General features: G+C 45.6%; 1 protein-coding gene across 1 annotated transcript in view; it reads right to left on the bottom strand.

Moving 5' to 3' along the window:
- Positions 1-5,392: 5,392 nt before the first annotated feature.
- The window catches only part of ITPR1 (inositol 1,4,5-trisphosphate receptor type 1), a 163,441-nt gene continuing 143,291 nt past the window's right edge, over positions 5,393-25,542 (bottom strand). The window contains exons 48-57 of the mRNA XM_082266152.1: positions 24,554-24,676; positions 24,288-24,463; positions 23,813-23,977; positions 23,530-23,725; positions 17,834-17,911; positions 17,610-17,752; positions 15,199-15,364; positions 13,563-13,723; positions 6,571-6,732; positions 5,393-5,674 (exon numbers count right to left, since the gene is read on the bottom strand). Coding sequence (XP_082122278.1) covers positions 5,588-5,674; positions 6,571-6,732; positions 13,563-13,723; positions 15,199-15,364; positions 17,610-17,752; positions 17,834-17,911; positions 23,530-23,725; positions 23,813-23,977; positions 24,288-24,463; positions 24,554-24,676 — 1,457 coding nt within the window. The 3' untranslated portion in view covers positions 5,393-5,587. The remainder of the gene's footprint in view (positions 5,675-6,570; positions 6,733-13,562; positions 13,724-15,198; positions 15,365-17,609; positions 17,753-17,833; positions 17,912-23,529; positions 23,726-23,812; positions 23,978-24,287; positions 24,464-24,553; positions 24,677-25,542) is intronic.

The raw sequence follows: 25,542 nt of genomic DNA on the forward strand, positions 1-25,542 counted from the left end.
GGAGCCTGTCTCTGGGAGGTCGTATAATGACGGCCTCCCGGAAATTAGAGCCCGCGCTGTAGCCGTACTTCGGCTATAGCGAGGATGGCAAGAAGTTAATTGGTAATCGCAACACTGTACCCAAATGACATTTGTAACATTTTTTCAGATAGAGTTTTCTTTTGGTGGTATTTAAACACCTCGGGGTTTCTTTTTTTTTTTACTATAAATGAAAAAAATACTGATTTTACCTTGTAACCAACAAATGTCAGAAATAGGCGGGGTCATTAAGTGGTTCGTTTTTTTATAACATCTCAAAAAATTGTTTTTTCATTTAATAATAAAGGGGGCAATAATGGTTCATAAATTTAGGCCGAAATCTATTCTGCTACATAAAAATACCCCAAATCAGCGTAGAATATTTAGTCTGTAGAAAAGTTATAAAGTCCACAAACTATAGAATATATATCTGATAATCGATCAATCCTGATGTACTGACGGGCGATCTCATTTCTTGAGGCCCAAAAATAGGACAATACAAATACCCCCCAAATCATTCATTTTTGGAAAGTAGACATTCTTTAGTAAGACACATGGCAAATTTTTTTAAAGTTGTAATTTGTCAATATTTTTTGGAAAATTAAAAAAATTGTAATAAAATTTGTCATATCCACTTGCCGACTGCGCAGGATCACATACACACACATACATATACACATACATATACACACACACACACATTTATTTATATATATATATATATATATATATATATATATATATATATATATATATATATATACACACACATACAGTGCCTTGCGAAAGTATTTGGCCCCCTTGCGACCTTTTGCCACATTTCAGGCTTCAAACATAAAGATATAAAACTGTAATTTTTTGTGAAGTGGAACGAAATTTATTGGATATTTCAAACTTTTTAAACAAATAAAAAACTGAAAAATTGGGCGTGCAAAATTATTCAGCCCCCTTAAGTTAATACTTTGTAGCGCCACCTTTTGCTGCGATTACAGCTGTAAGTCGCTTGGGGTATGTCTCTATCAGTTTTCACATTGAGAGACTGAAATTTTAGCCCATTCCTCCTTGCAAAACAGCTGGAGCGCAGTGAGGTTGGATGGAGAGCGTTTGTGAACAGCAGTTTTCAGTTCTTTCCACAGATTCTCGATTGGATTCAGGTCTGGACTTTGACTTGGCCATTCTAACACCTGGATATGTTTATTTGTGAACCATTCCATTGTAGATTTTGCTTTATGTTTTGGATCATTGTCTTGTTGGAAGACAAATCTCCGTCCCAGTCTCCGGTCTTTTGCAGACTCCATCAGGTTTTCTTCCAGAATGGTCCTGTATTTGGCTCCATCCATCTTCACCATCTTCCCTGTCCCTGCTGAAGAAAAGCAGACCCAAACTATGATGCTGCCACCACCATGTTTCACAGTGGGGATGGTGTGTTCAGGTTGATGAGCTGTGTTGCTTTTACACCAAACATAACGTTTTACATTGTTGCCAAAAAGTTTGATTTTGGTTTCATCTGAGCAGAGCCCCTTCTTCCACATGTTTGGTGTCTCCCAGGTGGCTTGTGGCAAACTTTAAACAACACTTTTTATGGATATCTTTAAGAAATGGCTTTCTTCTTGCCACTCTTCCATAAAGGGCAGATTTGTGCAGTATACGACTGATTGTTGTCCTATGGACAGAGTCTCCCACCTCAGCTGTAGATCTCTGCAGTTCATCCAGAGTGATCATGGGCCTCTTGGCTGCATCTCTGATCAGTCTTCTTCTTGTATGAGCTGAAAGTTTAGAGGGACGGCCAGGTCTTCGTAGATTTGCAGTGGTCTGATACTCCTTCCATTTCAATATTATCGCTTGCACAGTGCTCCTTGGGATGTTTAAAGCTTGGGAAATCTTTTTTTATCCAAATCCGGCTTTAAACTTCTCCACAACAGTATCTCGGACCTGCCTGGTGTGTTCCTTGTTCTTCATGATGCTCTCTGCGCTTTAAACGGACCTCTGAGACTATCACAGTGCAGGTACATTTATACGGAGACTTGATTACACACAGGTGGATTCTATTTATCATCATTAGTCATTTAGGTCAACATTGGATCATTCAGAGATCCTCACTGAACTTCTGGAGAGAGTTTGCTGCACTGAAAGTAAAGGGGCTGAAAAATTTTGCAAGCCCAATTTTTCAGTTTTTTATTTGTTAACAAAGTTTGAAATATCCAATAAATTTCATTCCACTTCATGATTGTGTCCCACTTGTTGTTGATTCTTCACAAAATATTAAAGTTCTATATCTTTATGTTTGAAGCCTGAAATGTGGCAAAAGGTCGAAAAGGTCAAGGGGGCCGAATACTTTCGCAAGGCACTGTGTGTATAATATATATATATATATATATATATATATATATATATATATATATACATATATATATACATATATATATACATATATATATATACATATATATATACATATATATACATATATATATACATATATATACATATATATATATACATACATACATACATATAATATATACACACATACATACATATAATATATACACACACACACATACATATATATCTCTCTATATATTAGTGATCGACCAATTATTGTTAAAGCCGATATATCGAGGGCTGAAATGCACTTTCCCTGATATATCGGAATCGGCCTTTTGATTTACCGATATTGCGGGAAAGTCTTGTACCGGAGTGATGGGTGCAGCTAGAGGCATCAACCCGGTACCGGTGTCCATAGCCGACGGTCAGCAGTCTTGTAATGACAACCGATGGGGCTGAGAAGCCGCTCGGCTTTCATTACAAGGAGCGGGAGGGGACGTCCCCCCCTGCGGCTCGCCCAGGTCTCCCGTCCCATCGGGATACCTGGGCATCCTACCTTCATCGCCGCCGTCTGACCAGGTCTCCATTTCTTTGAATTCGGCGCCGCCGAGTACTCAGAAGTGATGACATCACTTCCGGGTACTGGCAGCGCCGAATTAAAAAAAACTTACAGCATTCAAAACCAAACTTAGCGTTTTGAATGCTTTTAAGTGCAGAGGAGGGGTTTGGGGTCTTTTAGATCCCCAGATCTCTCCACAAGAGTACCTGTAGACAAAAAAAAAAATTGTTTTAATGTCTGAAAATATCGGCTGATAACGATATCTATTTTTTCTTCATTTCCGTTTATAGCGTCAAAAATAAAAACCGCAAAAGGTGATCAAATACCACCAAAATAGTATACAGTGATATTAAACCCGCGCTAAGATAAAATACAGTGCCAAAAAATAATGTGTAAACCAAATAAGTATTGCAGCTGCTGCTCACCAAGTAAAAACTCAGAAAAATATTAAACCAAACTAACACAGCGCTTGCATGAAAACATGATTATCCAAACGTATAATAAATAAAAAAATTTGAAATATATCATAAATAATCACAAAAAAATATAAATAAAATGGTGTAGAAATAATTGCAAGAAAAGTCCACAAATTATTTTTGTGCACTAGTGTTAACTAATAAATCAATAGAGTGCAACAAAGTGCTCCAGTGCAAAATAGAAGTGCTGAAAGATGATCGATCGTGCTCTTTGTGCCGGGTGAGTTGAACCCCTTCAGGAACCCTACTCACCAGAAGGAATGGACCCTGACAAGGGTCAAAAGAGCCTGGGTACGAGTCATCATCTGGACTGTACTTATAGTTGGCACAACGAGAACGATCGATCATCTTTCAGCACTGGAGCACTTTATTGCACTCTATTGATTTATTCGTTATTTAACACTGTAGTGCACAAAAATAATTTGTGGACTTTTCTTGCAATTTATTGGACACAATTTTATTTATATTTTTTGGTGATTATATATAATTTATGATATATTTCACATTTTTTGATTATAGGTTTGGATAATCATAGTTTGGTTTAAAAATACCACCAAAAGAAAGCGCTATTTGTGGGAAAGAGTTCTATAAATTGTATTTAGGTCCAGTGTCGGCCGCCTGTGCAGTTGTTGTACTTGTTAAAATAGCGCAGTGCTGTATTGCAAACAATGGGCTGTTCATGAAGGGGGGGGGGGGGTAAACCTTCCAGGGGGCAAGTGAAGACTGGTGCGGGGGTGATCGGGGATTCTGACCGGTGACAATAGGTAAAAAAGAAAAATTAAATTGTATTACACTTTATATGCCATTATCACGGGTAGGTCATTGTTACCATAGTGACACTCTATTACTCTGTGCTGTGTGTGTGTGTGTGGGGGGGGGGGGGGTGATTTTATTTTTATTACCCACTATTATTACTTATAACAGTGATGATCACGGTTATAAGCAATAGTTTTAGCTGTCATGAATGGCTGTCAGTGGTGACAGCTTGATTACTATTGTCACCTGTGATTGGTTACAGCGAATCACACGGCACAAGGTGCTGTATTGGCCCAGGTACCATGTGATAGCTGTGGGCCAATCACAGCATCACAATAGTAAGCAACAGAGTCATGAATGGAAGCCACATCTTCAACCAATCATCTTGAGCATGATACTCCAACTGTTCACAGCAGCTGGGTACCGATCACCGTGACCCGTTGTGTCCGGTTCACGCCGCGCCCACGCGCTCAGCGATGTACCAGCGCATTGCTGAGCCTGCAGCTGCCGCCCACTCGCATTATGATTACAGTAAGCAGGTCAGCTCGGGGTTAAACAAATTATCACAAGACAGGATTTTGCGGTTCTGTAGCAATCAGGCGACTCGTCTGCATATTCATGATTTTAATCTCAAACTTGCACATTTACAAAGTCAGGGAGCAGCATCTGTGTATCAAGAAACAAAGAACGTGTGTACAAAAAACTGAGCGGTCGGGGAAAAGTATAAATTACAGCCAGTCCTTCCATCATGGGGGAGGAGTTCAGAATGCGTAACGTTCCATGATTCCACAGGAAAAAGTTCAAAACCTTCATCTCAGCCGACGCGTTTCACAGTCCCACACGCTTTAATGGAGGACGAGGCACAGGGGTGGGGGATGGAGGCCAAGCTGGGTTTGGTCATCCGGTCAACTCAGCATTCGTTGACCAAAAAAAAAAAAAAAAAAACCAAGGAACTTCAGGCCTCGTCTGGTCATCCTAGCGGGGGCACACAGTATGAATGGAAGGACAAAGATGGCGGAGGGAGGGGTGTCACCCCACACAATACATTACAGTGCTCCGCACACTCAGACATTACAAGTAGGAAAAAACAAAAAAAAGTTTCATAAATATAATCTCTTCAATCTGAAATATAAAATGGACTCTCGAAATTCAGTTTTTATTTCCTCTCAAGTGCAAAGTTCATTCTCACCCGCCTGTCGGGGTTCATTCTCACCCGCCTGTCGGGGTTCATTCTCACCCGCCTGTCGGGGTTCATTCTCACCCGCCTGTCGGGGTTCATTTGGCACAAAAATTCCAACGCTGGATGCGATTGGAAAAGAAATCGGGTCGGTGGCAGCGGAAGTGGTGGGCTGAAGTCTGAAGCAGAGCAACTGGAATCCGTATGGATGGCTCTAAGGGACACGGCGGTGACTGGAGAGAGGGGGGGGGAAGGGGGGGTATTGGGGAGGATCTATGCTGGCTGCTGGGGGTTGAGATTTAGGTGAGCCGGCTGCCCCAGAAGACCGATCCTCTGCTTCTGCTTCCGCTGTTCCGTCATCTGCAGAGAAAGAAAATCATCATTTTTGGTATTTTAAGCAATTTGTCTTTAGATACATTTATGGTGGCTTCCTGGTCCTGAAGATCAGCCCCACCCCCAACTACGTTTCCTACTGACCACTAATATGGAAAGAATGCCCCCTACCTTGGGGGTCAGTGAGAAGAATGTCCCTTACATTGGTGGTCAGTGGGAAGAATGTTCCTTACATTGGTGGTCAGTGGGAAGAATGCTCCTTACATTGGGGGTCAGTGGGAAGAATGTCCCTTACATTGGTGGTCAGTGGGAAGAATGTCCCTTACATTGGTGGTCAGTGGGAAGAATGTTCCTTACATTGGTGGTCAGTGGGAAGAATGCTCCTTACATTGGGGGTCAGTGGGAAGAATGTCCCTTACATTGGTGGTCAGTGGGAAGAATGTCCCTTACATTGGTGGTCAGTGGGAAGAATGTCCCTTACATTGGTGGTCAGTGGGAAGAATGTCCCTTACATTGGTGGTCAGTGGGAAGAATGTTCCTTACATTGGTGGTCAGTGAGAAGAATGTCCCTTACATTGGTGGTCAGTGGGAAGAATGTCCCTTACATTGGTGGTCAGTGGGAAGAATGTCCCTTACATTGGTGGTCAGTGGGAAGAATGTCCCTTACATTGGTGGTCAGTGAGAAGAATGTTCCTTACATTGGTGGTCAGTGGGAAGAATGTCCCTTACATTGGTGGTCAGTTGGAAGAATGTCCCTTACATTGGTGCTTAGCAGAAATAATGCCCTCTCAGAGATATCTAATGGTGTCCTGTCCACGGTTACCTATCAGGAGAGGCAGGAAATGCTCAAGGAACCCCTAGAAACCACTGGTGTCACCCTAGGGGTCCCATGGATAACATCTGGCTCTTCTTCTGGCACTCACCTGGTCTTTGAGTTCACTGAGCTGGCCGGACAAGTTGGTAACAAGACGCATGGTGGACTCCAACTTCTCCTGCAAGTTCCTAAGTTCGTTCTGTTCACCTTCTGAGTCGCTGCTCACCAGAGACATGGCTCTCATCCTCGGAAACCAGTCCAGGTTCCTCTCCTAGGACAAGAATAAAGCCAGGTCAGACACACATACAGAGTAATTGGTCTACAACAGGGATCCTCAAACTACAGCCCTCCAGCTGTTGCGGAACTACACATCCCATGAAGCATTTTAAAACTCAGATACACAGAACTGTAGTTTCTGAACAACTGGAAGGCCATAGTTTGAAGACCCCTGGGTCAGCTATGGTTGGAGTGCAAAATACAAGTCAGGCCAAAGAATCAACTGCAACAACTGTGGGAATGGGAGGTCAGCCTCTCTCAACCATTTCATTGTGGAGGAACCCTTGAAATTAACTTTCCTATCTCAAGGAACCCTGCTAATAATTACTATAGTTACAGGCTATGGTACATTAGCACCGTGGTCAAGAGGGGGAGAACGCCCCTCCCCGTCGAGGGTCAAGAGGGGGAGAACGCCCCTCCCCGTCGAGGGTCAAGAGGGGGAGAACACCCCTCCCCGTCGAGGGTCAAGAGGGGGAGAACGTAGCTTCCATTGGCCGTCAGTGGGAAGAACGTAGCTCCCATTGGCCGTCAGTGGGAAGAACGGCTCTCCCATTGGCCGTCAGTGGGAAGAACGGCTCTCCCATTGGCCGTCAGTGGGAAGAACAGCTCTCCCATTGGCCGTCAGTGGGAAGAACGGCTCTCCCATTGGCTGTCAGTGGGAAGAACGGCTCTCCCATTGGCCGTCAGTGGGAAGAACGGCTCTCCCATTGCCCGTCAGTGGGAAGAACACCCTTCCATTGGAGGTCAGTGAGAAGAGCGTTGCTTCCATTGGCGGTCAGTGGGAAGAATGTCTCTCCCATTGGCGGTCAGTGGGAAGAACGTCTCTCCCATTGGCGGTCAGAACGTCGCTTCCATTGGCGGTCAGTGGGAAAAACACCCTTCCATTGGAGGTCAGTGAGAAGAGCGTTGCTTCCATTGGGGGTCAGTGGGAAGAACACCCTTCCATTGGAGGTCAGTGAGATGAAGATCGCTTCCATTAGAGGTCAGTGGGAAGAACACCCTTCCATTAGAGGTCAGTGGGAAGAACACCCTTCCATTAGAGGTCAGTGGGAAGAACACCCTTCCATTGGGGGTCAGTGGGAAGAACACCCTTCCATTAGAGGTCAGTGGGAAGAACACCCTTCCATTGGGGGTCAGTGGGAAGAACACCCTTCCATTGGGGGTCAGTGGGAAGAACACCCTTCCATTGGGGGTCAGTGGGAAGAACACCCTTCCATTGGGGGTCAGTGGGAAGAACACCCTTCCATTGGGGGTCAGTGGGAAGAACACCCTTCCATTGGGGGTCAGTGGGAAGAACACCCTTCCATTGGGGGTCAGTGGGAAGAATCCCCCCCTTACAGATCACTAAAGATCACTGGTGTCAGTGGTTACTTATCTGAAAGTCAAACTGCTGACTGCATACGAACCCCCTGCCAACTTTTAGAGGAACTCTGGTTGAGAACGCTATCCTAGGACACAGCTGTGTTTCCTATGAGGGCACTCATGGGTTGGCGCCACCACTGGTAAGATTAGAGGGGGCAGCACCAAACCCCAATATGTGCAAAACTGATCATTGAATACAAAGTGACAAGTCGCTGTGGGATCCCACCAGCCAGGATCTGAGTTTTCTGTCCTCCACATGTGGGTTCCAAATATACTGGAAGATGAGAATTTCCCATGACCGGTCCTCCAGGACAACAGATGGGTCCCAACTTCCAGGCACCGCAACAGCTAATTAGTAACATTTCATAGGAAGTAATCTCTTTATGTGCAATTCTGCAAAATCCAGGAACAGCTCCAGGACCGGAACCGGTTCAGGAAACCACAAAACATGTTGGAATGAACCCGGGGGAGCAAAGTGAAACCAGAACAGGACTGAGGATGGAGGGGATCACCTGGAGGAATCTGTAAGGAAAGCCCCACATTTTTCCTATATTTCTTTAAGACGTATGCAGGGCCTGGCCGAGGGGGGGGGGGGGAGACAGAATAGTGGCCTCCTCGGGTGCTTTGGGGGAAGGGGTTGGTACAACCTGCGCTGGTAATTGCAAATGTTGTCGGCCCACGACAAGAAGCGCCATTACTGGCAGGATCTCCAGGTAAGAAATTTTGCAACAGGTTAAGGTCCTAAATGTTTTCCCCTCCCCCTTTCATTTGTGAGAAATTTCAGCAGCAGGTTTCATTTTTGGGCCCCTAATAGCAAAAGGGCCAAAGGCAGCCTCCTCTTCTGCCTGACCTTCGGCCCAGGTTTTATTGTTCTCCATCTGTGAAATGTAAAATGAAAAGCGGATTAAGAATCTTTATAATAAATTTGCTCACTGATCGCCATAAAAGTGAATATTTCCGGCTTTAAGGATTTGTGGGGGGGGGGGTCGCACTTCCCAGGGACTTACAAGAACCCGATACCAGAAGGCCATATACAGGAGCCGATAGATTTCCTGGCCTTCTCCCAGCAATTCCCAGAAACCTCCCCCTCACTCTTCAGCTGCCGACACGTCCCTCTCCCTCCGTCAGCACTTCTCTGCGAATCCCCCCCCCTCACCCGCTTCACCCTTCCCACAGCTTCCTCCAGCAGATGTCTAAACCGCACAACAACTCGCTTCTAAGTAAAGGGATGGAAAAGTCCCCCGGACACCGAGCGAGCGCAGACATGGGGGCGGACTGCTCCGGAAACTCGCGGGGGGGAGCGTTCTGTGACTGCATCGGTGTCAGGGGGGACGGGTGACAAGGGCAGTGCCCCGGATCTGAGGCTCACATGGCTTCTGCCCACCCAGGAGGGCAATTCATGGCCAGGAAATGGAAGAATTCATGAGAAGGAGAAGTGGGAATCGTGAGATCTCAGAGCGGAGGAAGGGCTCCAATCACGTATCAACGGAGCGCACGCGTGTCTAAATCGGGGTGACCCCAATCCGAGCCTCACTGACTCCATATCACCCTTTATATCCCCCCTAAACTATGGCCTACCAGCAGTGCAGAGTATTTCAGGAGAGGAGAGTTATAGAGGAAGGAGCAGAGTCCTCCAGCAGTGCAGAGTATTTCAGGAGAGGAGAGTTATAGAGGGAGGAGCAGAGTCCTCCAGCAGTGCAGAGTATTTCAGGAGAGGAGAGTTATAGAGGAAGGAGCAGAGTCCTCCAGCAGTGCAGAGTATTTCAGGAGAGGAGAGTTATAGAGGAAGGAGCAGAGTCCTCCAGCAGTGCAGAGTATTTCAGGAGAGGAGAGTTATAGAGGGAGGAGCAGAGTCCTCCAGCAGTGCAGAGTATTTCAGGAGAGGAGAGTTATAGAGGAAGGAGCAGAGTCCTCCAGCAGTGCAGAGTATTTCAGGAGAGTTATAGAGGAAGGAGCAGAGTCCTCCAGCAGAGCAGAGTATTTCAGGAGAGGAGTTATAGAGGAAGGAGCAGAGTCCTCCAGCAGCGCAGAGTATTTCAGAAGAGGAGAGTTATAGAGGAAGGAGCAGAGTCCTCCAGCAGTGCAGAGTATTTCAGGAGAGGAGAGTTATAGAGGAAGGAGCAGAGTCCTCCAGCAGTGCAGAGGATTTCAGGAGAGGAGAGCAGAGGAAGGAGCAGAGACCTCCAGCAGTGATGGGGAAAGGGTTGCAGAGGGTTGCACGGTGCAGAGGAAGTCGCTCTGTGTGGGCAGAGGGAACTTTTACAGCTCAATCAGAATACCAAGAAAGCGATGAAATTTGAAGAAGTAGAAACCATATCAGCCATGCAATCTGATTGCACAAAGGGTCTCCCTCTGTCGTCATCCCATTACAAGGAAGGGTCTGTCTGCCCCCCCTCCCCCTTTTCTCAGAGGGGTCACGTCCCGTGCAGGAAGTGGATTCCTCATGGCTCGAGCTGCTGAGAATCTGCAGAATAATCCGGTCAGGTGATCCGCCCACCGATGATTCAATTCTTGCTAACAAGGAACAAGTTGGCTGAGTTTGCAGAGAGGCGGAGGTTTCCTCCCTGTGACCCGCAGGTCCCCCCCCCCCCCCCCCCACACACAGACAAGCCTCTTAATGGCATGCTGGTTTGCGGGACTTCCACAGAAATCTGACAAAGGCAAAAATAATTTGATACTTAAAGGATAACTGCAGAGAAATGCGCAGCAGGAGGTCTGCGAAACGCGTATACATTTCCTGAAAGGTCCTTTGTAAATGCAACGATCGTAATTCCCTGAATTCCAACAAAACATTCCATTTCCTAAAAAAAGAATTCCGGCAAATATTTCAGGTTTTGTATTTACAAAGTCCCGGCAATTGTAGAAGTTTCCATGCAGATTAAATGACTGCAATGTATGGCCAAACGTTTATGGACACCGAAACAGAACACCGAATATAATATCGATTTCCTCTGTGTATAATATATACATCGATTTCCTCTGTGTATAATATATACATCGATTTCCTCTGTGTATAATATATACATCGATTTCTTCTGTGTATAATATATACATCGATTTCTTCCGTGTATAATATATACATCGATTTCTTCCGTGTATAATATATACATCGATTTCTTCCGTGTATAATATATACATCGATTTCCTCCGTGTATAATATATACATCGATTTCCTCTGTGTATAATGTATAGAAATATAGATTTGTTTTTTTGTTACCCGAACATATATGTGCCCATCTTTCCAAATCATGGGGTTCAGGTGTCCCCAGTGAGGGGTCCTGGTGATCCTCCATCATACAAAGACATTGGAGACAATTCTGCTCTTCCAGCCTTGTGGTAGCAATCTGGTGAAGACCCTTTTCTGTTCCACCATGACTGTGCCCTCCCTCCGTGTACAACTCATGACTGTGCCCCCCCCCCATATACAATTCACGACTGTGCCCCCCCCATATACAACTCACGACTGTGCCCCCCCCATATACAACTCACGACTGTGCCCCCCCCATATACAACTCACGACTGTGCCCCCCCCATATACAATTCACGACTGTGACCCCCCCGTATACAATTCACGACTGTGACCCCCCCCCCCCGTATACAATGCATGACCATGCCCCTCCCCCCGTGTACAATGCATGACCGTGCCCCTCCCCCCGTGTACAATGCATGACCGTGCCCCCCCCCGTGTACAATGCATGACCGTGCCCCCCCCCCGTGTACAATGCATGAACGTGCCCCCCCTTTGTACAAAGCATGACTTTGCTCCCGCTGTCCTGCACAGAGCCCTGACCTCATCACTACTGACCACCTTTGAGATGAATTGGAACACTGATGTTGAGCCAGGTCTTTTTTTGGCGCCCAACATGGGGTCCAATATGTGAGCCCAGTCTTCTCATCTAACATCAGTACCTGACCTCACAAATGGGACAAATTCCCACTGACACCCTCCAAAATCTTATGAAAAAAGTCTTCCCAGAAGAGTGGAGGGTGTTATAGTCACAAAGGGGACAACTTCATAATGGCCATGGAGGGAGAGGAGAGCAACTCCATAAAGGCATGGGGTGACCAGTTGTGTGGAGGAACTCGAGTATCCTGTACAGAGGCCTGACCTCACCCCTACCGATCACCTGACCTCACCCCTACCGATCACCTGACCTCACCCCTACCGATCACCTGACCTCACCCCTACCGATCACCTGACCTCACCCCTACCGATCACCTGACCTCACCCCTACCGATCACCTGACCTCACCCCTACCGATCACCTGACCTCACCCCTACCGATCACCTGACCTCACCCCTACCGATCACCTGACCTCACCCCTACCGATCACCTGACCTCACCCCTACCGATCACCTGACCTCACCCCTACCGATCACCTGACCTCACCCCTACCGATCACCTGACCTCACCCCTACCGATCACCTGACCTCATCCCTACCGATCACCTGACCTCACCCCTACCGATCGCCTGTGTTCCGTGAGAATTACCTACCCCGTGAGAATTACCTACCCCTCGTCACTTCCGGCCAGAAAGAGCTGAGCAGCGCAGCAGTGCGCATGCTCAGAGCCCCGGATACGTGATGGAAGAACAGAGGAGCTTACTAGTGCGCATGCGCACTAGTATGAAACGATCACGGTGTACCGTGAGAAAAACCTACCGACGCGGCGCTTACATAAAACAGCTGTGCGGCAATACGAATCATCTCCGCTCCTGTCCCGGTCACTTCCCTGCTCTCGGCAAGTAAATATACAAGCGGCTTTCGGCTCCGTGATTTATCTTTTCATACAGCCGCTGCCGCTTTTATATTTACTATCCGAGATCAGGGAAGTGACCGGGACAGGAGCGGAGATGATTCGTATTGCAGCCCAGCTGTTTTAATGTACCCGCTGCATTCCATACAGTGCCGAGTACCGGAAGTGACGAGGGGTAGGTTTTTCTCACGGGTAGGTAATTCTCACGGAACACCTGACCTCACCCCTACTGATCAACTGACCTCATCCCCACCGATCACCTGACCTCACCCCTACTTATCACCTTTGGGATGGATTTGACCTTAGAAATGTTCTTTTGGCTGAATGGACACCTATTCTCCAGGCAAAATCCAAAACCTTCCCAAAAGAGTGGAAGCTGTTTTAGCTACAAATGGGGGCAACTTTATATTAATGGCCAAGGTTTTGGAATGGGACACCCAAAAAGCTCAAATTAGGTGTGATGGTCAAACGTTCACCAACTTTTAGTCAGATGGTAGATGGGTAACTACCCAGAAGTCATTGTCCTGTATTCTGTCAGCCCTAGCAAAGCGGCGTGTGGAAACTGAAACCCAATTGGCTGCTACCTGTACACGGACCACCACCACTGATAGGAAAGGAATTATCACAAAGATTAGCATTCATATCTTTCCTTATTCTTTGTAGAATGCAACATTCAGATCAACATGGTGATCCTCAGTCGATCTCACCTTTATCATCTCTGCCACGTAGCTCTCGGGTCCAGTATACTCCGTAGAATCTTTCACTTTTACCAGTACAATAAAGAACAAATAATGCCACATGTTATGTTCCTCCTTAATGTGCTCTTCAAATGTCACCGTTTTATTGTCAAACTTGTCCCGTTCCAGCCCTAAAAGACAGACGAGGTGGTCAGTGACAGAATATTCTTATTCAAGAAATTTTCCATTTGTTCCATTAAATCCTTGGTTTCCATTATTGACTTCAATTATCCTTGAAAGGATCTACCCTCGTTCCATAATCTACAAGATAATCTATCCTCGTTCCATAATCTACAAGGGCCCCCACCCTCGTTCCATGATCTACAAGGGCACCTACCCTCGTTCCATGATCTACAAGGGAATCTATCCTCGTTCCATAATCTACAAGGGCACCTACCCTCGTTCCATGATCTACAAGGGAATCTATCCTCGTTCCATAATCTACAAGGGCCCGCACCCTCGTTCCATGATCTACAAGGGCACCTACCCTCGTTCCATGATCTACAAGGGAATCTATCCTCGTTCCATGATCTACAAGGGAATCTATCCTCGTTCCATGATCTACAAGGGAATCTATCCTCGTTCCATGATCTACAAGGGCACCTACCCTCGTTCCATGATCTACAAGGGCACCTACCCTCGTTCCATGATCTACAAGGGAATCTATCCTCGTTCCATGATCTACAAGGGAATCTATCCTCGTTCCATGATCTACAAGGGGATCTATCCTCGTTCCATAATCAACAAGGGCACCTACCCTTGTTCCATTATCTACAAGGGGATCCATCTTCAGGGTTTAACAGTTTTGGCCATTTCCTGACAGAAGCCAAAAGAAATCAAACTACCTTAGAAATCAAACTACCTTAAAGTGGACCTTCATCCTTAAGTAAATATCAGATTGCTTTTATTGCTTGAATATCTGCGCATGCATGGGGTTCCCCCCCCCCCAACATCTGGGCATGTGCCATAATGGCAGCCCCAGAAGAGGGGGGAGGGGGGTGTAAATCCATAGGGGACTGGAGTTCCTCTCAATGCAAGGTCTCCTCAAGTTGCCTGGGCTCCTCCTTATAACCTCTCACCTATTAGCAGGTGTAAAATATACCTGTAAGGAAAAAAATTCTACTTACCTAACACCACCTTCGGAATTGCCCGCTGTGATGTCACCATCTTTCCAGGAAGACTCCTGAGAAATGCAAAAACTGCGAAATTTCACACAAAGACTCCATTGGAAGAGTCTTCTCAGGAGGTTCGGGAGGCTCTGCTTCTTTGCTTACATGTACATTTTACGCAATAATAGGCGATTTATTAAGGAGAGGGACCCGGGCAAGTGTAGGTGGACCTTGCGTTTTACTGCAAGGTCTACTTTTAATGGCCCCATCAGAAAACCAGACACCAAGCAGTTACCCCGAGAACCCACCACAAAGCAGTTACCCCGAGAACCCACCACCAAGCAGTTACCCCGAGAACCCACCACAAAGCAGTTACCCCGAGAACCCACCACAAAGCAGTTACCCCGAGAACCCACCACCAAGCAGTTACCCTGAGAACCCACCACCAAGCAGTTACCCCGAGAACCCACCACAAAGCAGTTACCCCGAGAACCCACCACAAATGAAACACGTGGTCTTCAGAACTTCTTCCTTCTTTTGCTTCTCACTTCTCAGATCAGCAAACGTGTCAATGATAACCCCAAAGATTAAATTCAGGACGATGATGATGACCATGAAGAAGAAGAGCAGATCATAAATGACGCGAGCTGCAAACAGCGGCTCCTGTAAAGAGGGAAGAGAGTCTCCAGTAATCACCTTATTATGGGAAGGAGAACAGTCATGTAGGGCATTACATGAAAACCTTATTGTGCTTCTATATGGGTGGTGTATGATTTTCTGAAATGGTGCAAAGGGACCGGCTGTGACCCGGAGGGATGACCGGAGGGTTGGGATTTCGTCATGGCCATTTTACTGCTGGGAATGTTCACCATTATGAAGAGTGCACATGAGCAGAGGAGATGGAACAAGTAGATCCTCCATGGCAGAGCCAATCACAACACAGCAATGCTTTTTTTTAGTCCAATCCAGTCACATGATCCTGCAGCTCTGCCTCCCTGGTGGCATGAAGCATGTGACAAAAGCCGAGAATTCCAGGAGAAGAAATGCCACCCATAGGCTTCCATGTCCCAGCCAATGTTGGTGCTCCTTCCTCTCCCCTGCAGCAGCAGCTTACTGACACAGCGGTGCTGGAGCTGCAGGATCACTTGACTGGAGCAGACCTAAAAAAAAAGGTAAGTACGCTTTTTTTTTTTTTTTTTTACACACACTCACACAGGGTAGGCAGGATATCTAGGAGGAAGGGGGAGGGAACATGAAGAAAAGTGTTAGGCTTGCATTCCACTTTAAAGATCCAGTCAGATCTGAGAGAGACAATATTTATACAGATCTGCATTCGTCAATACATCGTTCTATGTATTATTTTTAAACGCAAGCAGTAGTACTGTAGTTTGACTTATCAGCCTTTTGCAGTCAACGTACAGCAGAGCTCAGACAGGGAGAAGTAGCACAAACAGCCAAAAAGTTATGCTGAAGTTCTCACGTGCCAACAAGGGACATGCTGATAGGAGGAGAGAGTAACAGAAGAGCTCACGGCTGTCTCTTCTTTCACTTTCTAGTCACAGGATGGGGGAGTGACAAGACTTGTAAAGAGTTACTGAACTGCAATAGGTTCAAATCAGGTCTCCCCTCTCACCAGACAGGTCTGAGCTGTGTAAATTTCAGGTTTGGATGGACACAAATCCTTTGACAGGTAAGAAAGCTCACATGTATGTTTCACCTGTGAATGCGCAGCAGTGTGCCTAGAGTTCAGAAGGGGGAGGGTGTAGCATGGGGCGGAGTCATCAACAGGTAAGTGACAGTGATAAAGTAATCACGTCAGCGCCACATCCCAAAATATGGATATAGAACACAAGAAAGGAAAGAAATCATCATTGGGAATCCAGGAGGGGACCCGCGCCTGTGATGTCAGGAACAGGCTAAAGGATTGGAAGGCACTGGAGATAATCGCATCCCTGGCGTGGGCAGAATTCAATTCTGGCCCCAAAAATTCTGGGAGTAAGCACTATTGAACTTGAGGCCATTTGTGCTAGATTGGGCAAAGTATCTTCCCTCCCCCGTTTTAGATCGGATATCCAGTTTTTTGGAAGGGTTTCCCCTGTTTTGGGTTTGGCCACACCCCCCCCCACCCTTTTGGAACATTGGGAGACTTCCTGACTATCTGAGGTGGATGTCCATAATTCTCTGAGACCATAATTCAGCTATTCACCCATTGGAATCCGCTTTACTAAGTACCCCCGAGAAAACCAGAAAGGCGAAACGCGTCGGACAGAGTCTGCTGCCCTCCTGCATTTACACCGGTCATACTGTAGGATACAGCACATCTGTTGGAGGGTTTAAACTTCTATAGATTGAGGGTGGTGAATTCATGTATTTGTTTTATCATGTGATACCATTCCTGGGTAGAAGGATTGGATTTGTGATTTATGGCAATATTTTTTATTGTAAATGAATAAAGTAATAATTTTTATGAATTGTGTTTTTTGAATTATTCTGAGTGGGGGAAGTCAGCACCATGAAAGTCCCGTTTTCCTTTTCCTTTCTTGTGTTCTATAGATAAGTGACAGAGGCCAACCAATAAGGTGCAAGAGGGAAAAACTATTCTCATAATGTATAACAAGAATGATACAATGTAACAGAAGCACAAGGGGAGAGTGGGCGGGGCTACAGCTGGGTGACAGAGAGCTCAGCCAATCCTGTGTGAGGAGCAGAGGAATACACTCAGGCTCTTCCTTCTGTCCTCGGCCTTCCTCCAGTGCAGATTAGTGGAAAGCAGTATGTAAAAATTCTGCTTCTAGCGAGTAATTTTCTATCCATTCCTTACACTGAAGTGACTTTTTAATAATTAAAATTCACAAGTGAATATTGCGTTTTCCGGATAATCCTGTGAATCAGGCCGGCGCCTCGTTACCTCTTTAGATGGCTTGCGGAGAACATCGCCGACTCCCCCGCCGCTCCTCAGCCCGTGACTCAGCACAGTCACTATACACATCAGGAGGGTCTCACAGGTGTGCTCCTTCTCCTCCTCTTCCTCCCCTTCCATCGACGGCTCTTCTATAGAAGGATGGAGGAATCATTTACATCTCCACCATTCCATCATCTGCAAGAAGCAATCTCCACCACCTATGTACCTACCGTGGGTGCAGTTACCTCCCGACTCCAACCGACACACCTCGGTATACAGAAGCTCCCTGGCCATGGTGCTCCCCGTGTCTGCAATGGAAGACCACAAAGAATCACACAGGAGCCTGGAGATCATTTATGGGCCGCAATGAAGGGAAGCGGCTGACAGAACAGATCCCCCATTCCTGAAAATGCTGGTTGACTGTCACAGCAATCTTCTGGCCTTCAGTACTTTATCAGACCCGGGACTGGAAGAAATAGGAAATGCTTCCAATCCTACTGGCTGCCCATTTGTTCTAAGATAGCCAGGAAAACTAGCATTTTCAGGTCAGCAGTAGCAGGCATTGTATTTCTTTCCTGATATTCCATGACTGAAATGCTTTGTGGCAATTAACTCATTTGAACCAATTTGTTTTAAGGGCATCGCCAACTTGCAAACCGATTGAAATGTCCAATGGTAAGAGATATAAATGGAAGAAAATCCACCATTGGTTGGGATCCTTGGAGGACTTCAAGTGGTGAGTTGCAGTTGGGGGACTAGAGAGTCCCATGTGATCTAAAGTGAAAGGAATGATTGTTGGATAGATCACATCCTTAAATGACCCTCCAATCCCTAAGATAGGTAATAGATAAAATATGGGTGCGGTGAGGTCCAACCCACAACCAGTGGGAGAGCCCCAAACACACCAAAAAAATTGACGGGATGGTAAGGAGGGCCACTAAATTGGTGAGTCTGGAGAGTCCCATGTGGTTGGGACATCTGAGACACCGGCCCTTGTACACAGCTGGAAAGATTAACTTTGGGCCCCTATCCTCTTCAGGCCCCTATCCCTACTAGGCGGTTTTAACCTTTTCCTGACCGTAGGACATCCATGGAGTGGTTATATCTGGATGATGGGTGCAGCTACAGGCATCATCTTGGTATCTTTTTTCAGCCAGAGTTTACCCATTATGTAAAAAAAAATATCCTGGCAGCTGATAAGCAGCTGGATTGCCTTTATTGGCAGTGGGGAGGTGACATTGGAGGGGACATTTCCCCCCCCCCCCCGCGCTGCCTCTCGATAGCATGGGAGAGACCAGGATCCGATCCAGCACTTCCACCGGGTGAGCAGAGAGCTGGCCAGGCACCAGATGGTCTCCGGCCATCTCTATGCTCCTGGGAGGCAGATGTAAAACACCGCCATTGTTTTTTTCTGGACAGAGATCAAATTTCTTTCTCTCATGCTTTCCAGGGTGGAGATTTGGGGTCTTATAGACTCCAGGTCTCTTTATAAAGAGGGACGGTCAGGTCTTATTTAGGGATGTTTACATTTCTAATAGGAATAAAAGTGATAAAAAAAAAAAAACGAAAATGTAAGCGCCCACTTCTTATAACACAAACCCCACATATAGTGCGTCTTACATTCCCAGGGACGGTGACTGCCGTCACATACATCAAAAAGTTAATTTATTTCAGTAATTCAATTCAAAAAGGACCAACACCACCAGCAGATGACATGACCCCCCAAATCATCAGTGACTGGTGAAACTTCACACTGGACCTCATGCACCTTGGATTCTGTGCCTCTCCACTCCTCCTCCAGACTCTGGGACCTTCATTTCCAAATGCAATGCAACATTTTCCACAGTCAGAGATGATTTGGGGAGCCGTGTCATCTGCTGGTGTTGGTCCACTCTGTTTTATCAAGTCCAAAGTCAGCTCCGCCCTCTAGCAGGAAATTCTGGAGCTCTTCATGCTTCCCTCTGCTGACCAGCTTTATGGAGATTCTGATTTCATTTTCCAGCAGGACTTGACACCGCCCACACTGCCAAATCTACCAATACCTGGTCACATGATCATGGGATCACTGTGCTTGATTGGCCAGCAAACTGGCCTGACCTAAACCCCATAGAGAATCTGTGGGGGATTGTCCAGAGGAAGATGAGAGACACCAGACCCAACAATGCAGAGGAGGTGAAGGCCGCTATCAAAGCAACCTTAGCTTCCATAACACCTCAGCAGTGCCACAGGCTGATCGCCTCCATGCCATACCTCCATGATGCAGTAATTCATGCAAAAGGAACAACTTTATATTTATTTTATATGTGAAGTGTACCTATCTATTTAATATTTTTAATAGATCACGGGGTCATATATGCACTTTTATAAGTTTGAATTTAACAGTGTTAAAACTATTGTCTTTAATATTTTCAAGCAAGCGCTATAGGTAATCATATACAAACTGATTACTTCACTCTCAAAAGGAGCCCCGACCAAGTATTGAGTGCATCCTATACCGTACATGGACAGACTTCCCCCCCCTATACTGTACATGGACAGACTTCCCCCCCCCCTATACCGTACATGGACAGACTTCCCCCCCCCTATACTGTACATGGACAGACTTCTCCCCCCCCCTATACTGTACATGGACAGACTTCTCCTCCTATACTGTACATGGACAGACTTCTCCTCCTATACTGTACATGGACAGACTTCTCCTCCTATACTGTACATGGACAGACTTCTCCTCCTATACTGTACATGGACAGACTTCTCCTCCTATACTGTACATGGACAGACTTCTCCCCCTATACTGTACATGGACAGACTTCTCCTCCTATACTGTACATGGACAGACTTCTCCTCCTATACTGTACATGGACAGACTTCTCCTCCTATACTGTACATGGACAGACTTCTCCCCCTATACTGTACATGGACAGACTTCTCATCCTATACTGTACATGGACAGACTTCTCCTCCTATACCGTACATGGACAGACTTCTCCTCCTATACTGCACATGGACAGACTTCTCCTCCTATACTGTACATGGACAGACTTCTCCTATACTGTACATGGACAGACTTCTCCCCCTATACTGTACATGGACAGACTTCTCCCCCTATACTGTACATGGACAGACTTCTCCCATACTGTACATGGACAGACTTCTCCTCCTATACTGTACATGGACAGACTTCTCCTCCTATACTGTACATGGACAGACTTCTCCTATACTGTACATGGACAGACTTCCCCTATACTGTACATGGACAGACTTCTCCCCCTATACTGTACATGGACAGACTTCTCCTCCTATACTGTACATGGACAGACTTCTCCTCCTATACTGTACATGGACAGACTTCTCCCCCTATACTGTACATGGACAGACTTCTCCTCCTATACTGTACATGGACAGACTCCTCCTATACTGTACATGGACAGACTTCTCCCCCTATACTGTACATGGACAGACTTCTCCTATACTGTACATGGACAGACTTCTCCCCCTATACTGTACATGGACAGACTTCTCCTCCTATACTGTACATGGACAGACTTCTCCCCCTATACTGTACATGGACAGACTTCTCCCCCTATACTGTACATGGACAGACTTCTCCCCCTATACTGTACATGGACAGACTTCTCCCCCTATACTGTACATGGACAGACTTCTCCTATACTGTACATGGACAGACTTCTCCTATACTGTACATGGACAGACTTCTCCTATACTGTACATGGACAGACTTCTCCCCCTATACTGTACATGGACAGACTTCTCCCCCTATACTGTACATGGACAGACTTCTCCCCCTATACTGTACATGGACAGACTTCTCCTCCTATACTGTACATGGACAGACTTCTCCCCCTATACTGTACATGGACAGACTTCTCCCCCTATACTGTACATGGACAGACTTCTCCTCCTATACTGTACATGGACAGACTTCTCCCCCTATACTGTACATGGACAGACTTCTCCTCCTATACTGTACATGGACAGACTTCTCCCCCTATACTGTACATGGACAGACTTCTCCCCCTATACTGTACATGGACAGACTTCTCCTCCTATACTGTACATGGACAGACTTCTCCTCCTATACTGTACATAGACAGACTCCTCCCCCTATACTGTACATGGACAGACTTCTCCTCCTATACTGTACATGGACAGACTTCTCCCCCTATACTGTACATGGACAGACTTCTCCCCCTATACTGTACATGGACAGACTTCTCCTCCTATACTGTACATAGACAGACTTCTCCCCCTATACTGTACATGGACAGACTCCTCCCCCTATACTGTACATGGACAGACTTCTCCTCCTATACTGTACATGGACAGACTTCTCCTCCTATACTGTACATGGACAGACTCCTCCCCCTATACTGTACATGGACAGACTTCTCCTCCTATACTGTACATGGACAGACTTCTCCTCCTATACTGTACATGGACAGACTTCTCCCCCTATACTGTACATGGACAGACTTCTCACTAAGACATTTCTGTACTAAAAATAATTTTTTTATCGATCCTATGTAATATTCTAACTTTCAGAGATACTGAATTTTGGGGTGTCACTCGCTGGAAGCCAAAATCATCAAAATTAAAAGAAAGAAATGTGTGAAATCTCTCACTCTGTGTGTAACATCTATAGAAAATATAGGAGGTTATCTTTCTGAATTGAATTACTGAAATAAATTAACTTTCTGATGATATTCCCATTTCCTGTATATGTAACAATATCTGATGTTCATGGAGAGGAGATCCTATCTATGATGTGATTCGGGTTTTTAGGATCAAGTATGATCCACTTATTTTAATGAATATGAATAAGTATTGTATAACATTTGATATAACTTGAGCATTCTCTCATATGTATCAGTGAAATCCGCATGAATTTTTGGACCTGGTACAGTGGTGGCCCTTATTGACCCCCAGGGTAAAAAAACGTTGATTACCAAGCACAATTTTGTAACTTTGACATGCATTCGTAAAATCAAACATCACAACTGCTTTGTGCGTCCAAGTTGAATATACCGCGTTTTTTTCAGGACAAATTAAGCTTTGATTTGGTGGTAAATGGTTTTGAATATCTCCTGATTTTTTTTTTTTGTAGAATTGAAGGGAAAATAACTGGCCCAAAATTGTAAAAAAAAATATATATATATTTATTATTTTTTTATTTAGTTAAATATTTCTTGTTATTACCATAACCTACCACCAAAGAACAACCAAAACAAATTCTCCTGCTCCAGATGATAGCAGCTGTGTATGTTAGTTGTGTGCACTCGCAGTGCAGCCCAGAAACAATAGCGTGTATTTTGCTTTATTTTTTATCCTACCTAAAACACACTGACATGAATTTAAAAAATGCATTAAAATCCTGCCCAAAATTTACCAACTATGATCTTTGACCCTTACTTGACCCAAACACTAACCCTGGCACTGACCAAAATCGCACCTTGATTGAGGTATTTTTTTTTTTTTTTTTACACAGTTGTTAATTTATCTGCAAGCAGAGAGAGAAACAAAGGGGCGGGGCATCACAGTGAACAGAGGTAACAGCGATCAGGTGATCCAGAAACGGGAGTCCCGGGTCCCGATCGTCAGTATGGGTCCTGGGGCTCCCAGAGAGACCCCGGTCTCTATGCTGGGAGTACGCTGTGTGGCGCGCTCCCAGCACAAAGACAGATGCGCATATATGCAGCCCATCAGATAAAAGCCCAGTCCAGTGGGGCCACATAAATGCGTAGTGTTGGCGGAAAGGGGTCACGTAAATGGCACCAAAAGAATCACAGCGCCACACCAAAACCAACAGTGCCTAAAAACGATGAATTTGGTTGCTATGCGCCATGCTTCAGATGTCTATTAGCTAATTGGCTAGAGTGGAGCCTCTATGAGAGATACAGAAGCTCACCCGGAAAGTTGGTCTCGTTCGGCAGCCGGTCCACTTCCAGTATAAAGTCATCTTTGAAAAAGAGATACCCAACGATGGAAAAGAGATAGACCAAGATCAGAGCCAGAACAGCCGTAAGGATGATGGAGCGCCCATTCCGCGTCACGCTCTTTATTACGTTCAGTAGAGTCTCCTCCCGATATACCAAGTCAAAGAGCTGAAGAGGCAAAACAGTGACCAGGGTGGTAAAACTTGTGCACATAAAACCCAACGACTAGACTTGTGGAGGACCAGGAAGACTCACCAGCAGACTGTAGAAGAACTCATGTACGAAGACTCCCATAGCACAGATTAGAAGATACAAGAGATGATAAAGAAACTCCACATCCAGGATCATTGCTCCATAACCTCTTGTGAAGGTTCCACGATTCCCAACAAAGCTGGTCAGAAAGATTATCTTATTGCACACCTGTAGGCAAAACCAAACTATGAGGAACATAAAAGAATGAGGCAAATCAGTTATGAGGAGAGGCTTCATAAAACATCCCTCTATACATGGCCTGAGCTGTCTGGGGAAAAGGTAGCACCTTAAAATTTACCAGCAAGAGCCGAGTATGCTGCTTGGACACCCCAGACGGCAGGCAGGACTACCTGGACAGTGTTTGCTTTGGCTATATGCATGCTGATGTGAGAAGAATTGGTTAATTAGGTGAAATTAGGCAGAATCCGGCTTATCTGTGAAGGAATGCAATGAAAACAGACCCTTTAGTTAAACTCACATTAAAAGCACCCAGCAGAAATAATGTAGGCTGCAGTCCTATAGAGAAGATGAGCCGCAGGATGGTGGAGGCTATCAGTGCTCGAATCCCGTGAGGCTTGGGTAGTACAATAACTATGGCTAAAGAAACCAACATGGCTGTCCAGAGTAGACCAGAGAGGCGAGAGTCCAGGGTGCCTGCAGAGAAAGAAAAAACAAAGGAAGAGGTCTGAAAACCTTATGGGTTCAATCAGAAACAGGTCCATCAAAGAACTGTACATCACTGACCTCCTCGGACACCAACAAAGGGGTAGAAGAAAGCAACAAGGAGGTTCATAAGGACGGCCAGGTTGAAGGAGATGCTGCTCCAGAAGGTCATGTTCCGAGAGCACCAGTAGAGGACGTGCTGAGCTGCAAGACCACACCCAAAACAAAAGGGAGCGTTACATACGAAATTAGAATCTCTTCTAGCTGAAGGTCCTCAACAAGGGCCTATGGGTACACCAATCTGTTCTACAATGTAGAGTCTGTAGGCCTCATACATCAGCCATTCGCTTTGGAACCCTAGAGTTCCTCTAGGATTGGGTAGGGGATCCTTGAGCTGTGGCCAACTGTCTTCTCATCTGATGGTGCCTGCATAGATCCAGGTCCATTTGTCAGAGCCATCGGCATGACTGCAAGGGTGGCATTCTTCAGACTTCCACCACCAACGTAAGAGGCTTTTTCCCCAATGACCCCTGATGGACTTTTCTTACCAGGGGTTGCCTGAGATCTGAACATTTCAGGGGTTCCTCTGGGGTAAAAAAGGTTATGGGTGCTCTACATTGACCTTCAGTTCTAACATTTCCTGACCAAATTCTAGACCTAAAGATGCTGATTTACTAAAGATGGATTGGAGAACGTTCAAAACATAAATCATGTGAAGGTTGACTTCAATCATCCAATCACAAGTAGGTAAAATAAGTAAACCAGTATTTTTTGTCTGAAGATTCCCATATTTGTTAATAAATCGGGTGCCATTTCTCCACCAGACTTCAGGTTTTCGGGATAGATCTGGGTTGGGATTGGTTGCCCATCTGTTTGATCCACATGGATCTTGTGTGTATAAATGAGCCAATCTAAGGTTTATGGTCTGCCTGAATAATTATTCCATCCCAAGATGTAGGGTTCTAAAAGAGTTAGAATAAGACAGTGTGTTCTCATTGCCAAACAATATATAAGCTGCATGTTCCCAAAGGATAAAGTGGACAGAATGGATGTAGAAGATAAAGATTTCT

This window comes from Pelophylax lessonae, assembly GCF_965119305.1.
Source record: "Pelophylax lessonae genome assembly, chromosome: 8".
Taxonomy (NCBI): domain Eukaryota; kingdom Metazoa; phylum Chordata; class Amphibia; order Anura; family Ranidae; genus Pelophylax; species Pelophylax lessonae.